Source organism: Dendrobates tinctorius, unplaced genomic scaffold (genome assembly GCF_039654945.1).
Source record: "Dendrobates tinctorius isolate UK_male_01 unplaced genomic scaffold, ASM3965494v1 ptg000265l, whole genome shotgun sequence".
Lineage (NCBI taxonomy): Eukaryota > Metazoa > Chordata > Amphibia > Anura > Dendrobatidae > Dendrobates > Dendrobates tinctorius.
In genome coordinates, this window is record NW_027361932.1 from 12,377,635 (window position 1) to 12,401,356 (window position 23,722).

At 45.2% G+C, this 23,722-nt stretch overlaps 1 protein-coding gene across 2 annotated transcripts in view; it reads right to left on the reverse strand.

The window, feature by feature from the left end:
* Nucleotides 1-358: 358 nt before the first annotated feature.
* TOP3B (DNA topoisomerase III beta) overlaps nt 359-23,722 on the reverse strand; it is a 142,864-nt gene continuing 119,500 nt past the window's right edge. For both annotated transcript variants that reach the window (XM_073559125.1, XM_073559124.1), the window contains exon 18: nt 359-873. In XM_073559125.1, the coding sequence (XP_073415226.1) occupies nt 404-873 (470 nt within the window). In that variant the 3' untranslated portion in view covers nt 359-403. The remainder of the gene's footprint in view (nt 874-23,722) is intronic.

A 23,722-nucleotide genomic window follows, 5' to 3' on the forward strand; every position in this document is an offset into this window, starting at 1 on the left:
AAAGGAGCGTGCGGCTGCATAGAAATACATTTAGCCGCACCCTCCGCTCCCAAGTGCTGGCGGCAATGACGAGCATTAAGATGCGAGACTCGTCCGAGTTTCTCACATGTGTGATCCCGGCCTAAGAGTGGTATTCTAATGTGTGAAGTTTGTAGATACTTCTGATTCTCTCCCAAAACAATCTCATTCAGAAGAATAGAAATGATTCTTAGTTGAAAATATTTCTGCAAAACAGAACCGCAAACTTTCACGTGGGAATATATCTCAACAGGTATGCATTTCCCAAACATGTAACAGCAAACTAATATAAGAACTTGGCATAAAAACAGACTTATAAGCATTTCTTTTACACATTGAAAAAGTTTTTTAGAACAAGGTTTTATTGAACATGCTAAAAAACATGTTACACAAAGTAAGCTGCTAAGGCAGCCATTTTGTCTTTTGGCTTTTTGGGATTACCTCTCCGACCTCTGCCCCTTCCTCTTCCTTGTTTCCTTCCTTGTCCACCCCTGTGCATGGGATGTCTCATAGTGGCGTGTTTGAGCTCTACAAGATCTTGGAAGACATTGTCACAAAATACACAGCCCGTATGCTGAGTTTGGTCTCCAGGAAGGGGACTTTTTGCTTTATTAAAGTCAACAAGCACAAGAGCTGCATCGCACACGTCACAGGTTTCTGCAGCGACTCGCACCCTGTGAGCGTTTTCAAAGAAGTGCACAATGACGTTACACTTATTACAGGACATCTTCCATTTAGGACCAGAGGTGGAGTCTAAGACCATGACTCCATTCTCACATTCCACACACTGGGCAATTCCAAGCATGCTCAGGGAGTGCTGGCAGGTTGGATGAGTGCACTCATTGCACCCCATCCCTGTAGAGAGAGGAATAAGAAATATACATAAGTATTAAAGTTAAAAATCTTTAGAATACCCAAAAAACTATGACAAACACATTTTATAGATTTACAGTAGTGAACAGTAATGCCAAGGAAATGCATGGAAAAAACCACAAACACGTCAATATAAAGAGACTGGCTAGCTGCATATTTCTATAGCTTAGCCAGCCCCCATTCCATTTCTATACGTATAGAGTTAGCTATCGAATTAACTGTTAGCCGGCCCTTTTCACACACACAGTGGCATGCAAACGCAAGATACATTGGTCTGTGTCAGATATTAACCCTGGAGATGATGTGCCAAAACTAGTGATGAGCGCAAGTGCTCTTACGCCGAGGGTGCTCGGGTATGCACTAAGTAACAGGGATGCTCTAGTGAGATGTTCGCATCCCCACGTTTTGCAGCTTTTAGACAGCCATAAAACATGCGGGGATTGTCTGACAAGCACGGGCTTTACATAGGCGTCTTCTGATTACAGGAATCACTGGTAACTGAAGATCTTCTTTAATCTCCCTAGAGCTGATTATTGGATGCTTCTTTGCCATTCTTGTGCTTCTATGATTTATGCGGATGGTAGGATTTCTTTTCTTACTATGTGTTTAGGGTTCTGGTTCACATTTTAGAGCATTGAAAATATTTTAAGGTTAGCAGCCAATTATTTTGTGCACTTCTTTATATGTTTTCCCCTCTTGAATCAACTTGTTGATCAAAGTTCTTTCTCCTTCGTTACAATGTCAGGAACAATTAATTTTACTTACTAAAGGTAAGTTCACACTGGGCGTTTTTGCTGTGTTTTTTTCTGCAGCAAAACCTGATTTCTTGGCAGGAAAGAAGCTAACGGCATAAACACGTTTTGTGCGTTTTTGGTGCGTTTTTTTCATCCGTTTTTGGGTCTAACTTGTGATTCTTTGTGCATGCTAATAAAGTTGAGTGCCCCCAGAGGAAAAAAAAAACCTACTTCCTACAGAACCATACCTCTAGATCCTTTCAAAAGCCGGCAAATCATATGTCGCTTACAGTAAAATCACACTGACATTTTAGAATAGGATAGAATAGATATATACACATAGAATACTTAGATACATAGATGTCAGTGACACACACACACACATATATATATTACATAGATAGAAGAAAAGCCGGCAATTCTTCTGCCGTCTATTATAAAATCATAGCAGGAGCCGACAGGATAGAAGAGATGGAATGCATAAATAAATACACATAGAATAGGTAGATATACATACAGTATGTAAGTGACAAATACAATTAGTACAGTGTGTACATGTATTTAATTAATAAAAGTTTATTTTTCTGAAAAAAAGGTCGTGGGCTCCCGCGCAATTTTTGTAACCAGCAGAAGGAAAGCCGATGGCTGGGGTCCGACGTTTATAACCTGGAAAGGGAGTAATACCCACGGAGCTTCCCAGGCTATTAATATCAGCTCACAACTGTATACTTAGCCTTTACTGGATATTAAAATGGGGGACGCTAAAAAAATGATGTAGGGTACCCCTATAATTAATAACCAGCAAAGGCTATGCAGACAGCTGCGGGCTGATAGTAATAGCCTAGGAAGGGGCCATGGAAACTGGCTCCCCCCAAGCTAAAAATATCAGCTCTCAGCAGCCCCAGAAAAGTGGCATCTATAAGATGTGCCAATTCTGGCACTTAGCCTTGCTCTTCCCACTTGCCCTATAGCAGTGGCAAGTGGGGTGATAGTTGGGGGGGTTGATGTCACCTTTGTATTGTCAGGTGACATCAAGCCCTGAGGTTAGTAATGGAGAGGCGTCAATAAGACGCCTCCATTATTAACCCCATAGTCACATTGTATAATAACACAGACACCCAGAATAAAGTCCTTTAATTGAAAAAATGACAGACTCCTTTAATAATCTTTATTAAACCATACTTACAACTTCGACTAACTCCACCGAAGTCCTCGTTCTCCTGTAATATGCCAAAAATAAAAAAACAACAACAATATCCTTCACCTGTCCATTGTTGTGAACCATGCCGTAATCAATGTCTGGGGAGAAATAGTTTTCAACCTGGATGGTGCCAAGATGCGACCGTTCAGGCTGAGAACCACTGGTGAATGAGCTGCTGCGAGCCCAGCCTCAGTGACTAGCCTTGACGTTACTGAGGCTGCGTTCCCAGCCGGGCTGAACTGCTGTGACCTCGGTGAGATCCCCGCTAGCACCATGAGAAAATTGTACTGTGCAGAGGCGAGTTCACCGGGAGAATTTCACTAATAGGCTGGGGTCAGACTTGCAAGAAACTCAAACGAGTCTCGCACGTCAATACCCGGAACTGCCGCCGATACTCGGATCGGAGCATTCAGCTGCATAGAAATCATGAAGCTGAACGCTCCGATCCAAGTGCCGGGTAGTGACTTGCGAGACTCATCCAAGTTTCTCGCAAGTTTGACCCCGGCCATAGATGTGCCTTTTCTGGGCGGCTGTGGGCTGCCAATATCCGTCGCCCCTTACCAGCCTGAGAATACCAGACCCCAACTGTCTGTTTTAGCAAGGCTGGTTGTCAAAAATGCCAACTTTTTTTAAATTATTTATTTAAATAATTAATAAAAAAACAGAGTGGGGACCCCTCTATTCTTGATAACCAACCTTTCTAATGCTAATAGCTGAGGGCTGCAGCCCCCAGCTGTGAGTTTTGCCTGGCAGGTTATCAAAAATAGGGGGGAACCCATGCAGGTTTTTTTTTTTTTAATTATTTACTTACAGCACAGGAGAGGCTGATGAATACTCCCATCATCCGCTCCTGCTTTCACTGTTATTAGCGACAGCAGGTGTCGGATGATGGGAGCAGTAGTCCCATCACCTGACACCAGTGACCGGAGGTAATCTTTATACCTCCGATCACAGCTGAGCACTCACGCTGTGTTTTGACAGAGTGGTAACCGCGTCTCTCTGACTGGCGGGAATGGTTTCACCGCCGATCAGAAGAGCTGTTTGCTGCGCTGCACATGACAGCGTGTCAAACACTGTATTGTCGGGACCCCCATTCTGCTGGATGACAGGCTGAATGGACACATCATGCAACCTGCCATCTAGATGTAGCGGAGTTGACTGTGAGGTCACATCCTGCTGTCCTTGACTTTTCTGCAGCAAATACGGTGTAGAAAAGTCAACCTATGTATTTGCAGCGTTTTTTCACCATCCATTCGAGTCAAAGGGTGAAAAATGCTGCAAAAACGCTGAAAGACGTGACATGCTCTATGCAAAAAAAAAGGCTGCAAAGCACAAAATTCTGATGACAAAAAAACAATGTGTGTGCATGAGATTTCTGAAATCTCATAGGCTTTGCTGGTACTGTAAAAAGCAGCGAAAATTAGCATAAAAAAGTGCAGCAAAAACACCCAGTGTGAACATACCCTAAACCTGCCAACACCAGCAGGAATATTTGCTGTCTTCCCTCTTTAAATAATGTCCATAATTGACCTCACTAATTGAACTCCGCACTGCTGTTAACCTCTTAGTGACAGAGCCAATTTGGTATTTAATGGCCAAGCCAATTTTTACAATTCTGACCAGTGTCACTTTATGAGGTTATAGCTCTAGAACACTTCAACAGATCCCACCGATTCTGAGATTTTTTTTTTCGTGACATATTGTTCTTCATGTTAGTTGTAAAATTTCTTCGATATAACTTGCAATTATTTATGAAAAAAACAGAAATTTGCGAAACATTTTGAAAATTCTGCAGTTTTCAAACTTTTAATTTTTGTGCCCTTAACCCCTTTACTCCCAAGGGTGGTTTGCACGTTCATGACCGGGCCAATTTTTACAATTCTGACCACTGTCCCTTTATGAGGTAATAACTCTGGAATGCTTCCATGGATCCCAGTGATTCTGACATTGTTTTCTTGTGACATATTGTACATCATGTTAGTGGTAAAATTTCATTCATATAACTTGCGTTTATTTGTGAAAAAAATGGAAATTTGGCGAAAATTTTGAAAATTTCGCAATTTTCCAACTTTGAATTTTTATGCCCTTAAATCATAGACATATGGCACTCAAAAAACTTAATATTTTTACAACACCATTTTATTTTTACAGACCACATCACATTTGAAGTCACTTTGAGGGGTCTATATGATAGAAAATACCCAAAAGTGACACCATTCTAAAAACTGCACCCCTCAAGGTGCTCAAAACCACATTCAAGAAGTTTATTAACCCTTCAGGTGCTTCACAGGAATTTTGTGAATGTTTAAAAAAAATGAACATTTAACTTTTTTTCACAAAAAAAATTACTTCAGGTTCAATTTTTTTATTCTACCAAGGGTATCAGGACAAATTGCACAATAACTTTTGCAGTCCAATTTCTCCTGAGTACGCCGATACCTGATATGTGGGGGGAACCACTGTTTCGGCGCATGGCAGAGCTCGGAAGGGAAGGAGCGCCGTTTGACTTTTTCACTGCAAAATTGGCTGGAATTCAGATTGGAGGCCATGCCACGTTTGGAGAGCCCCTGATGTGCCTAAACAGTGGAAACCCCCCACAAGTGACCCCATTTTGGAAACTAGACCCCCCAAGGAACTTTTCTAGATATGTAGTGAGCACTTTGAAACCCCAAGGGCTTCACAGAAGTTGATAACGTACAGCTGTACAATTAAAAAAATCATATTTTTTTCCACAAAAATGATCTTTTCACTCCCAATTTTTATTTTCCCAAGAGTAACAGGACCCCAAAAGTTATTGTGCAATTTGTCCTGAATACGCTGATACCCGATATATGGGGGTAAACCACTATTTGGGCACATGGCAGAGCTCGGAAGGGAAGCAGCGCCATTTAACTTTTTTGGCTGGAATTAAGATTGGACGCCATGCCGTGTTTGGAAAGCCCCTGATGTGCCAAAACAGTGGAAACCCCCCAATTCTAACTCCAACCCTAACCCTGACCCTAGCCCTAATCCTAATGGGAAAATGGAAATAAATAAATTTTTTTCTTTTATTATTTTTCCCTAACTAAGGGGTTGATAACGGGGGGTTTGATTTACTATATATGGCGGGTTTTTATTTATGGCAGCTGTCATACGCTAAAAGACGCTTTTTATTGTAAAAATAGTTTATGCATCACCACATTTTGAGAGCTATAATTTTTCCGTATTTTGACCCACCGAGTCATGTGAGGTCTTATTTTTTGCGGGACGAGTTGACGTTTTTATTGGTACCATTTTCGGGCACGTGACATTTTTTGATCGCTTTTTATTTGGATTTTTGGGACGCAGAATGAACAAAAACCAGCATTTCATGAATTTCTTTTGGGGTGTGCGTTTACACCGTTCCGCGTGTGGTAAAATTGATAAAGCGGTTTTATTCTTCGGGTCAGTACGGTTACAGCGATACCTCATTTATGTCATTTTTTTATGTTTTGGCGGTTTTATGCAATGAAAACAATTTTATATAAAAAATAATTATTTTTGCATCGCTTTATTCTGCGAGCTATAACTTTTTTATTTTTTCGCTGATGACGCTGTGTGGCGGCTCGTTTTTTGCAGGACAAGATGACGTTTTCAGCGGTACCATGGCTATTTATATGCGTCTTTTTGATCGCGTGTTATTGCACGTTTTGTTCGGCGGTATGATAATAATTCATTATTTTTTGCTTCGTTTTTTATTTTTTAAGGGGTTCGCTAAAGGGGTTAACTAATGGGACAGTTTTATAGGGCGAGTCATTATGGACGCGGCGATACTAAATATGTGTACTTTTATTGTTTTGGGTTTCTTTTATTTCCAAAAATGAATTTATTAGGGAATATTTTTTTTTTTTTTAGTTTATTTAGCAATTTTTAAAAAATTATTTTTACACTTATTTTTTTTTTAACTTTATTATAATGTCCCATGGGGGACATCACTGTCTGTGACAGATCGCTGATCTGTCACATCACAGATCGCTGTGACAGATCAGCGATCTGTCACAGGCACTGCTGCAGGCTTCCTCATGCCTGCGCTCTGCGGGCAGTGAGGAAGCCAGCTCCCTGCAGGCCCCCGAAGGTCCCCGTCGCCATATTGGATCCGGGGACCTGCAGGGAAGGCGACCCCCGCAGCGGCGCTGCACATTGCGCTGCTGTGGGGGTCGCAGGGAAGCACGGAGGGAGCCCCCTCCCTGCCAATGCTTCCTTTAACCCCCGATACACTGCGATCATGTTTGATCGCAGTGTGCCAGGGGTTAACGTGTCGGGGGCGATTCGTGACCGCCTCTGACACATTGTGCTGGGTGTCAGCTGTGATAATCAGCTGACACCCGGCCGCGATCAGCTGCGCTCCCCCCGTGAGCGCAGCTGATCGCATTAGACGTACTAGTCCGTCCTTGGGACTTAGGTCCCAGGTCACATGGACTGAATAGTACATCTAATGTAGGAAAGGGGTTAAAGGGAAGGTGCCATCCAAAAATTTTTTTTCAGCAATTGAAAAAATGTAAAGAATTAATGTTTACATTTTCTTAAAAAATATTATCATTTGTTTTTAATTTTGCAAAATATGAAAAATAATTTTAAAAAGTTTGGCATTTCCACTTGTTAACACTAAGGGGAGCAGCTACTGAAATTTGGCACAAAAACCTAGTGTACAACTAGCTCACATTACTGCCCTGCAGTAATTATGGGTGGAATCTGCTGACATGGGTGTGGTGTCACTCCTCTCCTCCACTTCTGGGTGTTTGCTAAGGGAAAAGAGAGGATGACATCTAGGAACACAGTGAGCAGTCATTTTGATGGGGCCTGCAAAGTTACTGACTGTCTTTGCATGTAAAGTCTGGATCAGAAAAGGTCATCAATCAACAGAAATGTTTCCTGGATTTCTGTGGAGCAGACAAGAAGACGGTCCATCCATGTGTATAAAACACAGCGCTCTATGTACAATCCCTGGCACCGAACAGGGTGCCCCCCTATAGGCCTGCACACTGCTCTCCTGAAATACTCTCTGCTGCTGTCACCCTGCTCCTTCCACCATACATCAGGCCCCTTTCGCCTCGCTTTCACACATCGCCAGGACAGGATCTGCGAAGAGGAATGGGGTCTTCGGTCACCGAGGATGGCAGGCAGCAAGGATTCTGGGAGTAGGGTGACAGCAGCACAGAGTATTTCAGGAGAGCAGTGTGCTGGTCTATGGGGGGCACAGAGAGAAATATATGGGGGAGGAGCAGGGTGACAGCACCACAGAAGTCCAAGAAACATTTCTGCTGATTGATGGCCTGTTCTGATCCAGACTTTGCATGCAAGACCCCATTCCCCTCCTCAGATCCTGTCCTGGCGATGTGTGAAAGCGAGGCGACAGGCGCAGTCCGGGGTGACGCTGGGAAGCAGGCTGGGGGAAATGTAGCCATACAGTAACAATAAAAATGAGACCCCTCTCTTCAGCTGCCTCCCCAGCCCTCCCCTGACTGCACCTAACTATTACCCCTGACCCGTGTGCAGGTGTTCAGCCAGAACCACCCTAGAATGGGTCCCCTTTTAGCAGATAATACTGCCATAGTGTTCTCACATAATACCGCCATATAGTTCACACACAATACGACCATGTAGATCACACATAAAACCAGCAGGGTGACAGCAGCACAGAGTACTTCAGGAGAGCAGTATCACACGGGATAGGATTAGATACACAGCTCAGCAGTCAGTATCACACGGGATAGGATTAGATATACGGATCAGCAGACTATCACACAGGATAGGATTAGATACACGGCTCAGCAGACAGTATCACACGGGATAGGATTAGATGCACGGATCAGCAGACAGTATCACACAGGATAGGATTAGATACACGGCTCAGCAGTCAGTATCACACAGGAGAGAATTAGATACACGGCTCAGCAGTCAGTATCACACAGGATAGGATTAGATACACGGCTCAGCAGTCAGTATCACACAGGAGAGGATTAGATGTTCAGCAGATTGCCAAGTGTTTTGAAACAGCAGGGAGCAGCTCCTCCTATATTTTGCAAGTGCAGGGGCAGCAGCTGGTCGGGTGTTTTGGAAAGAGCAGCTCGGTCTCCAGCAGCTCGTCCTGTATCCCTCTCCTGCAGCTGGTATGTGCAGAGTGAACATCTGAGCCGTTATGTTGAAACAGTACAGCATCCAGGGCTTGCAATAGAGTGTAAATGGAGCTAAAAGGAAAGCACTGGGCTCTAATAAGATGGTGCCTGGCCACACCTACAGCTGTGAATTGAGCTGCCCACAGAGGCGTGCCCAGTTCACTCCTGATGCAGCTGCAATGAAAGAGCTAGGGTCGGGAGCCGACTGTTATGTCTTATGCCCAGGGACTGCCGTAAATGAGCATGGAAAGTGTCGTTCAGCAGCCAGAAAGGTAAGATGACAGCCCCCAGTGGCTGCATTAATACAGTAAAAAAAAAACAAAAAACATACACACCACTGAGTCAAGCTTAGGGGACAATATCTTTTTATACTATTTTCTTTTTTACATTAAATTATGAAAAAACTCGGCATCTTCCCTTTAAATCAGAGAGTCAAATCGAACAAAATAGTTAATAAATAGCATTTCCCACATGTCAACTTTACATCAGCACAATTTTGGAAACATTTTGTTAGGACGTTATAAGGGTTAAAAGTTGACCAGCGATTTCTCATTTTTCCAACAAAATTTACAAAACCATTTTTTTTTAGGGACCACCTCACATTTGAAGTGAGTTTGGGGGGTCAATATAACAGAAAATACCCTAAAAGTGACACCATTCTAAAAACTGCACCACTCAAGGTGCGCAAACCACATTCAAGAAGTGTATTAACCCTTCAGGTGCTTCACGAGAACTAAAGCAATGTGGAAGGAAAAAATGAACATTTAACTTTTTTTCACAAAAAATTTACTTTGGAGCCAATTTTTTTTTATTTTCACAAGGGTATCAGGAGAAAATGGACCATAAAATTTGTTGTGCAATATCTCCTGAGTACGCCGATGCCCCGTATATGGAGCAAAGCCACTATTTGGGTGCATGGCAGGGCTCAGAAGGGAGGGAGCACCATTTGACTTTTTGAACGCAAAATTTGCTGAAATCAATGATGGTGCCATGTCACTTTGGAGAACCCCTGATGTACCTAAACAGTGGAACCCCCCAATTCTAACTCCAACTATAACCCCAACACACCCTTAACCCTAATCCCAACCCTAACCGCAAACCTAATCCTAACACACCCATAACCCTAATTCCAACACTAACCTTAATCCCAACCATAACCACAAGCCTAACCCATCCCTATCTTTAGCCTGACTCTAACTTTAGTCCAACCCTAACCCCAACTTTAGCCCAACCCTAACTTTAGCCCAACTCTAACCCTAATGGAAAAATGGAAATACTTTTTTTTTTATTTTTACCTAACTAAGGGGGTGATAAAGGGGGGTTTCATTTACTAGGGTCTATCATAGTGATCAAAATAAACCAATAGGAAAAATTTCCTATTGTTGCCAGGTGACGGCCAGCAGATCTAGGCGGGCGCACTGCGCATGCGCCCACTATTTTCTGCCCGGAAGACGCCGGCGGCCCGGGGAACTTCACGGGGGTTTGCAGGTACCGGAGGGGATCTGGAGATTCAATTTCTGTCTCCTCTGATGTGCGATCACATCAGAGGAAAGAGAAATTAAATAGGAAATCAAACTTTTTTTTTTTGCGGTCGCTTTTATTCTGTTAATAACGGCGACCACATCACTGGGGTTGGTAAAAACCAACCCAAATCATGTTCTCTAGGGTCTCAGCTCCCCCCGATAGCCAAGACCCCGGGGAAATTCCAACCCTGGGGGGTGCTATCAATTTATGTCTCAGCGCTACCGCCGTATCGGCGGTCGTTAAGGGGTTAATTAGAATACCCCCTTTTCATTAAATAAGTCAATTATACCCAATTAGCACCGTGCATGTCATGACTTGATTTTGTTGGTTACCCATTACTCGGCTATAACTAGTCATGAATTTTTTCCCGAGTTGTATGATCTTTTCTGCCAAAAATAGTAAACACATTAGTGATGTTAAACTGGTATTATTTTGCACAAAACTGTAAGCTACGCTAGTAGCTTGCATAATTTAAAAATTCATGCACACTTGCTAACAATTTACTTTTATCTGGACCATCCCTTCAAATGATACAATTCTGTTTATGTTAAGTCATCACCATTGCACAGGCATTGAGTCTTCTCTTAGGCCTCTTTCACACATCAGGTTTTCGGCTTCAGGCGCGATCCGGCGCTTTTGACTAAAACCGGATCCGTCGAAATGCAATGCCGGATCCGGTTTCCCCCCCATTGACTTGCATTAGAGCCGGATCGAGCCGGATGGCCATGCGTTTCATCCGATTTTCGCCGGATCCGGCAATGTGACGCGATCCGGCGTCTGGAAAAAACGGAGACTGTAACGTTTTTTGTATCCGTCGAAAAAGCCGGACACGCCGGATACGCGCGTGTCCGGCTTTTTCATACAATGAAAGCCTATGAGCGCCGCAATGCGCCGGATCCGGTTTCTTTGGTCTGAGCATGCTCAGTAGCTCTGCCCACAGGACATATATAAAAGACAATGGGACCCTCAGCCACACCCAACATGCCACCCAAGCCAAGAACCAGGAGCAGGAGAAGGCAGCACACATCTGCAGCAGCAGCACCATCAGCACCACCCCAAATGGAGCAGCATGCTGAACAACGGGAGGGGAGTCCAGCAGCAGATGAGAGACGGTAATTATCAAATCCCCCATTCCTCCAAACTAGGGCTATGGAATATCAAGATATTCATTGGCCCTTTGTTTCAACAGCCGCCCAATAGATGCAGCAGCAGCAGCAGCAGCAGCAGCAATGGCAGCAGCAGAAACACCACCCACATCCATGGAGTCTGGCCATGAGGAAGACAGCACATCTTCTGGGAGCCCTCCCTCGCATCGTCAGCGTTTGACGGTAAGTTTTTATTTCCAAAATCCATCATCTCTGTAATATATGTGTATTCATTGCCTTTTATTTCAAAACAGGAATCACAAGATGAAGAGGAGCTCCCAGAGGAAGAAGGAAGGGGTGGACAGACACTTGGAGTGGGCTCACAATTGGTAAGTTTTTTGCATCAAACGCAGAAACACAACATCACACTACACACAACACATAGAAAACAATGTTCTGCAGACCACACACAGCAAACAAATGCCTACATCCAAAGACATAACATTTTTTGTTTTCTTCTCTAGTCTTCCCAATCTGGTGCTCGGCCAAGAGGTCCTCGCAGTGCCTCCCAGGGTCGTCGGCGACAGCAACGCGGCGGTCACCAGCGTGTAAATATAAATATTTTTGCTTTGTTTTTTTTGCACTTTTTATTTCATTTCTTTTGTGGAGGCTAATTATGTTATTTTTGTCTTTTTCTTTAACAGCCTTCACAGCGTGCTCCCGACTCTGACGGTGAGGATGGAGGGATTGATGTGGACCGCCTCATCGATCTCGTCAGAGAAAGGGAGCCGCTCTGGAATATGGCTGACCGACGCCACGCTGACCTGATCGTTACCCGACGACTCTGGGAGGAAATCTGTTCGCTCCTTGTGGACCGCTGGGAGGACCTCGAAGCTCGGGCCCAGATTAAAGAGCGTAAGTATATACAGTACCGGTTGCTTGATTTAAACCAGTGTTTCCCGAACTCCAGTCCTCGTGGTCCCCACGGATCATGTGTTCAGGATTTCTATTTACTTTGGAAATCCTGAAAACATGACCCCTGGGGACCATGAGGACTGGAGTTTGGGAAACACTGATGTTGTATACTAACCACTTTGTCCTTTCTCGTTTCAGGGGAGAGAATTGTGAAGCGGTGGCGGTCTGTGAGGGATCGTTTCAAGAAGGAGTTCAATAAAGAGATGCGGGCCCCGAGTGGATCTGGAGGACGCAGGAGCAAGTACAAGTACGCACGAGCCCTGTCGTTCCTCCGGGAGACAATGCTCACCAGAAGGTAAATATTACACACCACATGCCAGGGCCATACCATGTCACTATTTTAATTGTTTTTTTTTCTCTTTATTCCACAGCACGGTGAGCAGCACTCGGGAGCCTGCACGATTGGACCCTTCTGAGGCGATCCCTGAGGAGACCGGCACCGAGGGACACTTCGACCGCCCCGGTACATCTGCACCTTCCCAGCCTTCCCACACATTCGACCCCTCTGTCCCATCCACCAGCACAGGAGCATCGTGGCCGCCTACATTACATGAAGCTGCTGGTGAGGAGATCGCTTTCCCTTTACCCCACCCTTTTGCCCCTGCCACCTCTAGTACACCTGCGGGTACTGGGCGGCAGCGGCAGAGGGGTCAGGAAAAGACTTATGCGCCAGAGTTCTTGCATCTGAATGCATCTTTCCAGAACTGTCTAAAAGTCTTGTCAGAGCAAATCTCCGCAGGCTTTCAGCAGATCAACTCCAGCATTCTGGAGGTGAAGACACTTCTGCAAACCATGCATTCAGAAGCAAGATCTTCGCCAAACCACACCTTTTTCAGGTCTGTTGTGGAGCGCATGGAAACGCTCTCTCCTGCCCAGCAGATGCATGTAATGCATTCATGCCACGCTGCTCTCCAGCAAGTTACCTCCCAACCTCCTCCTCCCACCACAGTAGTTCCTCCACCTGCACCCCCTCCAGCCACTTTCCATCCTCCCCCTCCTATTACATCTACACCCCCTCCAGCCACTTTCCATCCTCCCCCTCCTATTACATCTACACCCCCTCCAGCCACTTTCCATCCTCCCCCTCCTATTACATCTACACCCCCTCCAGCCACTTTCCATCCTCCCCCTCCTATTACATACCATCCACCTCCCCAGCACCATCCACCTCCCCAGCACCAGCAACCTCCCCAGTACCAGCAACCTCCCCAGTACCAGCAACCTCCCCAGTACCAGCAACCTCCCCAGTACCAGCAACCTCCCCAGTACCTGCAAACTCCCCAGTACCAGCAACCTCCCCAGTACCAGCAACCTCCCCAGTACCAGCAACCTCCCCAGTACCTGCAAACTCCCCAGTACCAGCAACCTCCCCAGTACCAGACATCTCCCCACTTCCAGCAACCTGCCCCGTACCAGACATCTCCCCACTTCCAGCAACCTGCCCCGTACCAGACATCTCCCCACTTCCAGCAACCTGCCCCGTACCAGACATCTCCCCACTTCCAGCAACCTGCCCCGTACCAAACTCCTTCCCCATACAACTTGCCATCAACATCATCTGCTCCTACAGTCCCTGCCCAACCCTCCACTCCACCACCCACCACCTCTTCTGCTTCCCACATGTCCACCCATTCTGTAGTTTTTTCCACACCTTCACCTCTAACTGTTCCTTTCCCACCACGATCCCAGTCCTCTCTCCACACTCCCAGTGTCGAAGTGTCCCGCAGCCCCTCCAGCAGTATTTCCACCACATACTACACAGATTTATAATGTGTGTATTTAAATAAAAATGACCAGTTTTATGGTTTCAAAGCTTTATTAAACAAGTTTATTAAAATTTTAAAAAAGTTTACAAAAAAAAACATTTTTCAATAAAAGTTAAATTATTTTACACTGGTTGTCTGTCATTTCTTTCTGCGGCGAAAAAGGTTAAATACAGGGTATTTTAAAGGTGAAATGGTATTCAAAACTAGGTATATAACTGTGGGTAAATTTTAGCTTTTTGCCACAGTTGTGTTCCTGGTTGTGTTTGAAGCAAAGTATTTCACCTAAAAAGTTGTGTTTATTGTTGGTGATTTCATAACAATGTACACAACTTTTGTTAAAAGGTGAAATACTTTGCATAAAACACAACCAGGTACACACCTGTGGCCTAAAGCTAAAAATAGAGACCATGACAAGATAGACAACTTTGGTTGGCAAAGGTATATACTGTTGGTACAGAAGGTACACAAGTTTGGTTGGGCACAAATCTTTCACACTCTGTCATCCTGCCAGTGTACTCTGCCTTGAGGTGACATAAAGTATAGTGCAAAATTGTCCCTCATTACTGAAACCGTCACAGAACTTCTAGTGGTAATGTCATGGTAATCTTGCAAGGTGGTTTCTTCAGCGGTGTCCTCAATGGAAATGGGTTCCTTGCAGATAACAAAATTGTGGAGTACCACGCACGCTTTGATCACCTCGTCCACAGTTTCTGTCTTGAGGTTGATCGCAGTCAATAGGACCCGCCATTTGGCTGTCAGAATACCAAAGGTACATTCAACCATTCTTCTTGCTCTTGTGAGGCGGTAATTAAAAATGCGTTTTGGTTTTGTCAATCCTCTGCTAGAGTACGGTTTCAAAAGGTGTTCTGACAGCTGGAAGGCTTCATCCCCTACACAGACAAATGGCATAGGTGGACCAGATGTTTGCGGCAGCGGTCTAGGTGGTGGGAACTGGAAGGTGTTTCCATACAGTTTACGCCCCATGGCAGACAGTTTGAAAACTTGAGAGTCATTGGAGCGGCCATAGGCCCCAATATCCACAGCAATAAATTTGTATTCCGCGTCAGCGATGGCCATGAGGACAATTGAAAAATATTTCTTGTAATTGAAATATTCCGATCCCGATCCGGCTGGCTTTACAATGCGGATATGTTTCCCGTCCACAGCGCCCAAGCAGTTCGGAAACTGACATATGTGTTGAAACTTTTCTGAAATTTCAATCCACCTCTCTGTTGTGGACTCTGGTAAAAACTCTTCAGCTAAGGAGTCCCACAGTGCACGGCATGTGTACTTCACTATTCCAGATATGGTGGAAATCCCGAGTCTGTACTGGAAATGCAGTGACGAAAGGGATTCTCCAGTTGCAAGAAATCTGTGGGGAATTAAAAAACAATAAATTAGTTTTAAATCACAGCATTACATACCAAAACTGAGCTATAACACTTGGAGATACAAACTACCACCAACAAGATTGCAGTGAAAGTGTGCTCTGATGCGATCACATCCAATAAATGTGGCTTACCTTAAAGTCACCATCAGATGCTCTGCGGGTGAAACAGAGAAGCGGCAATAGGTGTCCGCTTTTCTTATGAGGTGTGCAATGCGCTCCACCAAGTAATCAAAATTCTCCATTTTCATCCTAACATATCCAAAAAATGTATCCGGGTTTCGTCGAAGGTCCATGCAGAGTGTGGAATAGACCCCACGCGTCATTCTCTTGGCTGTGATGGGGTGGATCCACAAACGTCGTCTACGATGCCTGATGCGCTGCTGTCTCGCTCTCTCCTTCTCCAGAACAATCACCCTCAAACGATTCGCCTCCGCTATAAAATCCGCCAAATTCTTCAAAATATTTCCAATGACAACATCTATCTTCGCCAGTAACTTGCTCTTCTCTCCAACCTGCACTTTCTCCTCTACAACCTGTCAAAGAAGGGCTGTAGGAACATGCTATATATAGTTTTCCAGTAGCCAATCCCGTTCGGAAGGCCACAAGGGTCAATTTTAAAAACCGGATCCGGCGTAATCCGTCGAAAAACGGTTAGAAAAACGGATGAACCGGATGAGACGGATCCGGTTTTGTCTGTCAAAAAAAAGACGAATCCGGCATAATACCGGATCCGTCACATCCGGTTTTACTAAACATTTGCCGGATCCGGCGTTCCGGCACGCCGGATCGCGCCTGACGCCAAAAACCTGAAGTGTGAAAGTAGCCTTAGGCTACTTTCACACATCAGGTTTTCGGCGTCAGGCGCGATCCGGCGTCGTGCCGGAGCGCCGGATCCGGCAAATATTTCATAAAACCGGATGTGACGGATCCGTTTTTCTGCCGAATCCGTCTTGTTCTTGACAGACAAAACCAGATCCGTCTCATCCGGTTCATCCGTTTTTCGACGGATTACGCCGGATCCGGTTTTTAAAAACACCCCTTGTGGCCTTCCGAACGGGATTGGCTACTGGAAAACTATATATAGCGTGTTCCTACAGCCCTTCTTTGACAGGTTGTAGAGGAGAAAGTGCAGGTTGGAGAGAAGAGCAAGTTACTGGCGAAGATGGATGTTGTCATTGGAAATATTTTGAAGAATTTGGCGGATTTTACAGCGGAGGCGAATCGTTTGAGGGTGATTGTTCTGGAGAAGGAGAGAGCGAGACAGCAGCGCATCAGGCATCGTAGACGACGTTTGTGGATCCACCCCATCACAGCCAAGAGAATGACGCGTGGGGTCTATTCTACACTCTGCATGGACCTTCGACGAAACCCGGATAAATTTTTTGGATATGTTCGGATGAAAATGGAGAATTTTGATTACTTGGTGGAGCGCATTGCACACCTCATAAGAAAAGCAGACACCTATTGCCGCTTCTCTGTTTCACCCGCAGAGCGTCTGATGGTGACTTTAAGGTAAGCCACATTTATTGGATATGCTCGCATCAGAGCACACTTTCACTGCAATCTTGTTGGTGGTAGTTTGTATCTCCAAGTGTTATAGGTGAGTTTTGGTATGTAATGCTGTGATTTTAAAGTAATTGATTGTTTTTTAATTCCCCACAGATTTCTTGCAACTGGAGAATCCCTTTCGTCACTGCATTTCCAGTACAGACTCGGGATTTCCACCATATCTGGAATAGTGAAGTACACATGCCGTGCACTGTGGGACTCCTTAGCTGAAGAGTTTTTACCAGAGTCCACAACAGAGAGGTGGATTGAAATTTCAGAAAAGTTTCAACACATATGTCAGTTTCCGAACTGCTTGGGCGCTGTGGACGGGAAACATATCCGCATTGTAAAGCCAGCCGGATCGGGATCGGAATATTTCAATTACAAGAAATATTTTTCAATTGTCCTCATGGCCATCGCTGACGCGGAATACAAATTTATTGCTGTGGATATTGGGGCCTATGGCCGCTCCAATGACTCTCAAGTTTTCAAACTGTCTGCCATGGGGCGTAAACTGTATGGAAACACCTTCCAGTTCCCACCCCCTAGACCGCTGCCGCAAACATCTGGTCCACCTATGCCATTTGTCTGTGTAGGGGATGAAGCCTTCCAGCTGTCAGAACACCTTTTGAAACCGTACGGTAGCAGAGGATTGTCAAGAACAAAACGCATTTTTAATTACCGCCTCACAAGAGCAAGAAGAATGGTTGAATGTACCTTTGGTATTCTGACAGCCAAATGGCGGGTCCTATTGACTGCGATCAACCTCAAGACAGAAACTGTGGACGAGGTGATCAAAACTTGCGTGGTACTACACAATTTTGTTTTCTGCAAGGAACCCATTTCCATTGAGGACACCTCTGAAGAAACCACCTTGCAAGATTACCATGACATTACCACTAGAAGTTCTGTGACGGTTTCAGTAATGAGGGACAATTTTGCACTATACTTTATGTCACCTCAAGGCAGAGTACACTGGCAGGATGACAGAGTGTGAAAGATTTGTGCCCTTAACCAAAATTGTGTACCTTCTGTACCAACAGTATATACCTTTACCAACCAAAGTTGGCTATCTTGTCATGGTCTTACTATTTTTAGCTTTAGGCCACAGGTGTGTACCTGGTTGTGTTTTATGCAAAGTATTTCACCTTTTAACAAAAGTTGTGTACATTGTTAGGAAATCACCAACAATAAACACAACGTTTTAGGTGAAATACTTTGCTTCAAACACAACCAGGAACACAACTGTGGCAAAAAGCTAATATTTACCCACAGTTATATACCTAGTTTTGAATACCATTTTACCTTTTAAATACCCTGTATTTAACCTTTTTGGCCGCAGAAAGAAATGACAGACAACCAGTGTAAAATAATTTAACTTTTATTGAAAAATGTTTTTTTTTGTAAACTGTTTTTAAATTTTAATAAACTTTTTTAATAAAGCTTTGAAACCATAAAACTGGTCATTTTTATTAAAATGCACACATATTATAAGTCTGTGTAGTGTGGGGTGGAAATACTGCTGGAGGGGCTGCGGGACACTTCGACACTGGGAGTGTGGAGAGAGGACTGGGATCGTGGTGGGGAAGGAACAGTTAGAGGTGAAGGTGTGGAAAAAGCTACAGAATGGGTGGACATGTGGGAGGCAGAAGAGGTGGTGGGCGGTGGAGTGGAGGGTTGGGCAGGGACTGTAGGAGCAGATGATGTTGATGGCAAGTTGTATGGGGAAGGAGTTTGGTATGGGGCAGGTTGCTGGAAGTGGGGAGATGTCTGGTACTGGGGAGGTTGCTGGTACTGGTGAGGTTGCTGGTACTGGGGAGGTTGCTGGTACTGGGGAGGTGGATGGTATGTAATAGGAGGGGGAGGATGGAAAGTGGCTGGAGGGGGTGCAGGTGGAGGAACTACTGTGGTGGGAGGAGGAGGTTGGGAGGTAACGTGCTGGAGAGCACCGTGGCATGAATGCATTACAAGCATCTGCTGGGTAGGAGATAGCGTTTCCATGCGCTCCACAACAGACCTGAAAAAGGTGTGGTTTGGCGAAGATCTTGCTTCTGAATGCATGGTTTGCAGAAGTGTCTTCACCTCCAGAATGCTGGAGTTGATCTGCTGAAAGCCTGCAGAGATTTGCTCTGACAAGACTTTTAGACAGTTCTGGAAAGATGCATTCAGATGCAAGAACTCTGGCGCATAAGTCTTTTCCTGACCCCTCTGCCGCTGCCGCCCAGTACCCGCAGGTGTACTAGAGGTGGCAGGGGCAGAAGGGTGGGGTAAAGGGAAAGCGATCTCCTCACCAGCAGCTTCATGTAATGTAGGCGGCCACGATGCTCCTGTGCTGGTGGATGGGACAGAGGGGTCGAATGTGTGGGAAGGCTGTGAAGGTGCAGATGTACCGGGGCGGTCGAAGTGTCCCTCGGTGCCGGTCTCCTCAGGGATCGCCTCAGAAGGGTCCAACCGTGCAGGCTCCCGAGTGCTGCTCACCGTGCTGTGGAATAAAGAGAAAAAAAAACAATTAAAATAGTGACATGGTATGGCCCTGGCTGAAAAAAAAAAGTTACATCTAAACATTTTTTTTAACATGTGGTGTGTAATATTTACCTTCTGGTGACCATTGTTTCCCGGAGGAACGACAGGGCTTGTGCGTACTTGTACTTGCTCCTGCGTCCTCCAGATCGACTCGGGGCCCGCATCTCTTTATTTTTTTTATCATAAAGGTTTTTATTGAGTTTTCAGAAAAAATACAAACTTCTCATACAAAAACATCAAGAACAGGAGCAATGAGGAGCAAGAGGTGGAATAACCTCGAGCCATTATTAGAATATCAATCTGGGACATTAAATACCCCTTCCAACAACAACTTGAACATAGAAGCGGGGAGAGGGGGGGGGGGAGGGGGAAGGGGAAGCAGCTCTACATGCATGGCATTCTTAGGGACAATCAATTTATTTATGGTGTAGGTGTCTGTATCTGGGGGAGGGCCGTTGCATAAAGGGAAGTGGCCCACGGATGCCATTGTTTAAGTCTCACCGTTCTCTTCTCTAGATTGGGGGTCAAGTTGGTTTCGTATAGCCAGTGTAGGTTGGTCCTCTCAATTAGTTCTGTTTTTGTAGGGGGGCTCACCGACCTCCACTTGTATGCCACACAGTACCTGCCGGCTATGAGAATGTGAGAAATGATATTTTTTAAAAGATCCGGGATCCCATCTAGGCCAATGTGTAGCACCGCTAAGGTTGGGTTTGGGGAAAGACGGAGACTAGTAACCTCATGGATTAGACTGAACACCTCCTGCCAGAAGTTAGATAACTTAGGGCAAAACCACCACATATGACACAAGGTGCCCCTGTGGTTGCATCCCCTCCAGCACAAAGGTGACATATGTGGGGAAAAAGAAGCCAGTTTAGTAGGGGAGTTGTACCACCGCAGATGAACCTTTTTTAATTGCTCTATGTGATTGAGACATGAAGAGAATTTGTGGATCCATTTTGAGGCCGCGAACCATTCTTGCGACGGAAGCTGAGAGGCTAGATCTTTTTCCCATTTGAGCATATACGGCAATTGTTTGTCCGGTTCCGGGGAGTTTAGCAGGTTATGGATGTATGAAAGGCCTTTGATTTTGCTATTTTGAAAGAATTTTTTAATTGCGGCGTGGTCGGCTGTTGTGGGAACCGGTAGGTGAGGAGCAGACTGAAGGAAGTGACGTATTTGAAAAAACTGGAATAAACTGTGTCGGTGGAGGTTAAATTTAACACACATTTCTGAGTACGGGAGTAGGACGCCTTCTCTATAGAGATCTGCTAGGGTAATTGGACCTCCACGTGTCCAGGCGGCAAGATTCAAATTCGGAATGAAGGCTTCCAGCGATCTAAGGGGAAGGCTGGGACCTAGAGCCTGTGACACTGGCTTGCTCCATAAGGACCAAGCTTTCTTTAGAGCTGCTGTGGTGGGTAGAAGATCGCCGGGGGGCGAAGGGGTTAGGAGCAGGGAGTCTATGAATTGTTTAGGGGAGTGGGCCTGTGCCCAGGTGTACTCAATCTGTAACCATCTCAAGTCTGAATCATTCTTCCACCAATCTCGAGCCGGTTCCAGGATAGCAGCTCTGTGATATGTTAGAATATTAGGAATACCCATTCCTCCACCACTGAACGGGGCATGCATACATCTCAGGGCTATTCTAGGTTTTTTCCCAGCCCATATAAATTTACTCATTAGCGAATGAATTTTGATGAGATACCGTTGCGGAATTGTTAGGGGCAGGCACCGAAGTAAGTAGATAATTTTTGGGAGACAGATCATTTTAAAAGTCTGCATTCTCGCCACCCAAGAGAGCGGGAGAAGAGAAAGGCGAGTAAGTTCTTTATCCAATGAGGTGTGCAGGGTCAGCAGATTTTTCCGGATCACGGAGTGTAGCGGGGCCAGTATAATACCCAGGTAGGGGATTCCCTCGTCTTCCCATTTGAAAGGGTAAAGATGAGAAAGAGTGGCTCTGGTAGAGGCTGGCAAGAAGAGCGGAAAAATTAAGGACTTGGTAATATTAAGCTTGTAATACGAGACTTGAGCGAAGGAGGACAGGATCTCCATTACGTGTTGTAGGGACACCTCTACATTAGTGCAAGATAAAATCACGTCATCTGCATATAGACTGACCACATGATTTATACTCCCCACTCGAATCCCCGAGATCCGAGGGCATTCACGGATAGTCTGCGCCAGAGGCTCTATAGCAAGGGCATAGATGATAGGGGAGAGCGGACACCCCTGGCGTGTCCCATTGGTTAATTCAAAACTCCGAGATATAAATCCGGATGCCAGAACTTTGGCATTAGGGTTAGAGTACAGCGCCATTATGGCATTAAGTATGGGGCCTTTGAAACCAAACTTGGCCAGAACAGATTTCAGATATCCCCAGTGCACCCTGTCGAACGCCTTCTCTGCGTCCAGGGACAGGAATACACTGGGGATTTTCCTCCCCTCAGCCACCGCAATCAGATCCAGCATACGTCTCGTCCCATCTTTCGCCTGCCTCCCCGCCACAAACCCCACTTGATCCGGGGAAATCAGTGATGGAAGAACTTTATGTATTCTAGCTGAGATTATTTTGGCGTACAATTTTAAGTCGCAGTTTAGGAGGGATATTGGCCTGAAGTTTCCTGGTGAAATAGGGGGTTTTCCTGGTTTTGGCAGGGTAGTTATAATGGCCTCTAGATTATTTGGTGAAATATCTGCTGTGGCTCGCCAAGAGGAGAAAAGTCTCAGGAGGAAAGGAGACAGGGTTTCAGTGAATTGCCTATAATAGGAGTTAGTGAGGCCGTCTGGGACTGGAGCTGAATTTCTTTTGGCTGTGGTCACCGCCTGGCGAACCTCTTCCAGAGAAAAAGGGGAATTTAGTTGCTCCAGCTGTACTGCAGATAACCGAGGAAGATTAATATTGTTTAAGAAGGAATTAATTGCCGTTTGGGTAGGCTTTGGGGCAGTGGGGTCATTTTTAAGGTTGTAGAGAGACTGGTAAAAGTCAGCGAATGCGTTGGCTATTTCCGTTGGGTTGCGTATTGTGGCATTAGAACCCGTCACGAGGTATTCAGTTTTATTTTGCATTTCTCGTTTTTTAACCCTCCTGGCTAGTAAGGCACCCGCCCTGTCACCCATCACATAGTACCGCTGTTTGAGGGATCTTAAGTTTTTCTCATAGTCTGCCATCAACACCTGGCGGAGCTGTGTTCTTAGTTTCCTGAGTTCGTCAGATGTCGACAAGTTTGGGGCAGATTTATTGTGGGCTTCCAAAAGTACTATGTGGGACAGTAGAGCTTTGTAAGTTGCCTGACGCCTCCTTTTCTCCCTAGTGGCAATTTTGATGAATGACCCCCTAATATAGGCCTTGTGTGCAGACCAAAGCGTTTCCTCTGTCACCTCCTTGTTATCATTAAAGTTAAAAAACTCTGCGAGGTTGGCCTGCAACTCCTCAGAGATTTGTCTACAGGCTAGGAGGGAGTCATTCATGCGCCACCGGGCAAAAACAGGCGCGCTGTTTTGCTCCTGAACTGTCAGGAATATGGGGGCGTGGTCCGACCAAGCTATAAGTCCAATTTTTGAATCTGAGCAATCCATAATAAGTGAGCTATCAACCAGAAAGTAGTCCAATCTGCTGTAAGAGGTGAACCGAGGCGAGAAGAATGTGTAGTCCCTCTCATTTGCATGTTGGTATCTCCATATATCATGGAGATGCCTTTCTGAAATTATTGTGCTCATCTCCTTCCTCTTTACAGCAGTATTGGAGCAATCCAGAGTGCTGGACATTACCATGTTAAAATCCCCGCAGATTATTTGCTTACCCTCTTTAACGGATGAAAGCTTGGAAAGAAACCTCCGCAAAAAGCTGATCTGACCAGAGTTGGGGGCGTAAACGGTTGCAATAGTATACTTAGATCCATTTATGGAGCAATTAATAATGGCGTATCTACCGTCAGGGTCTAAATGTTGTGA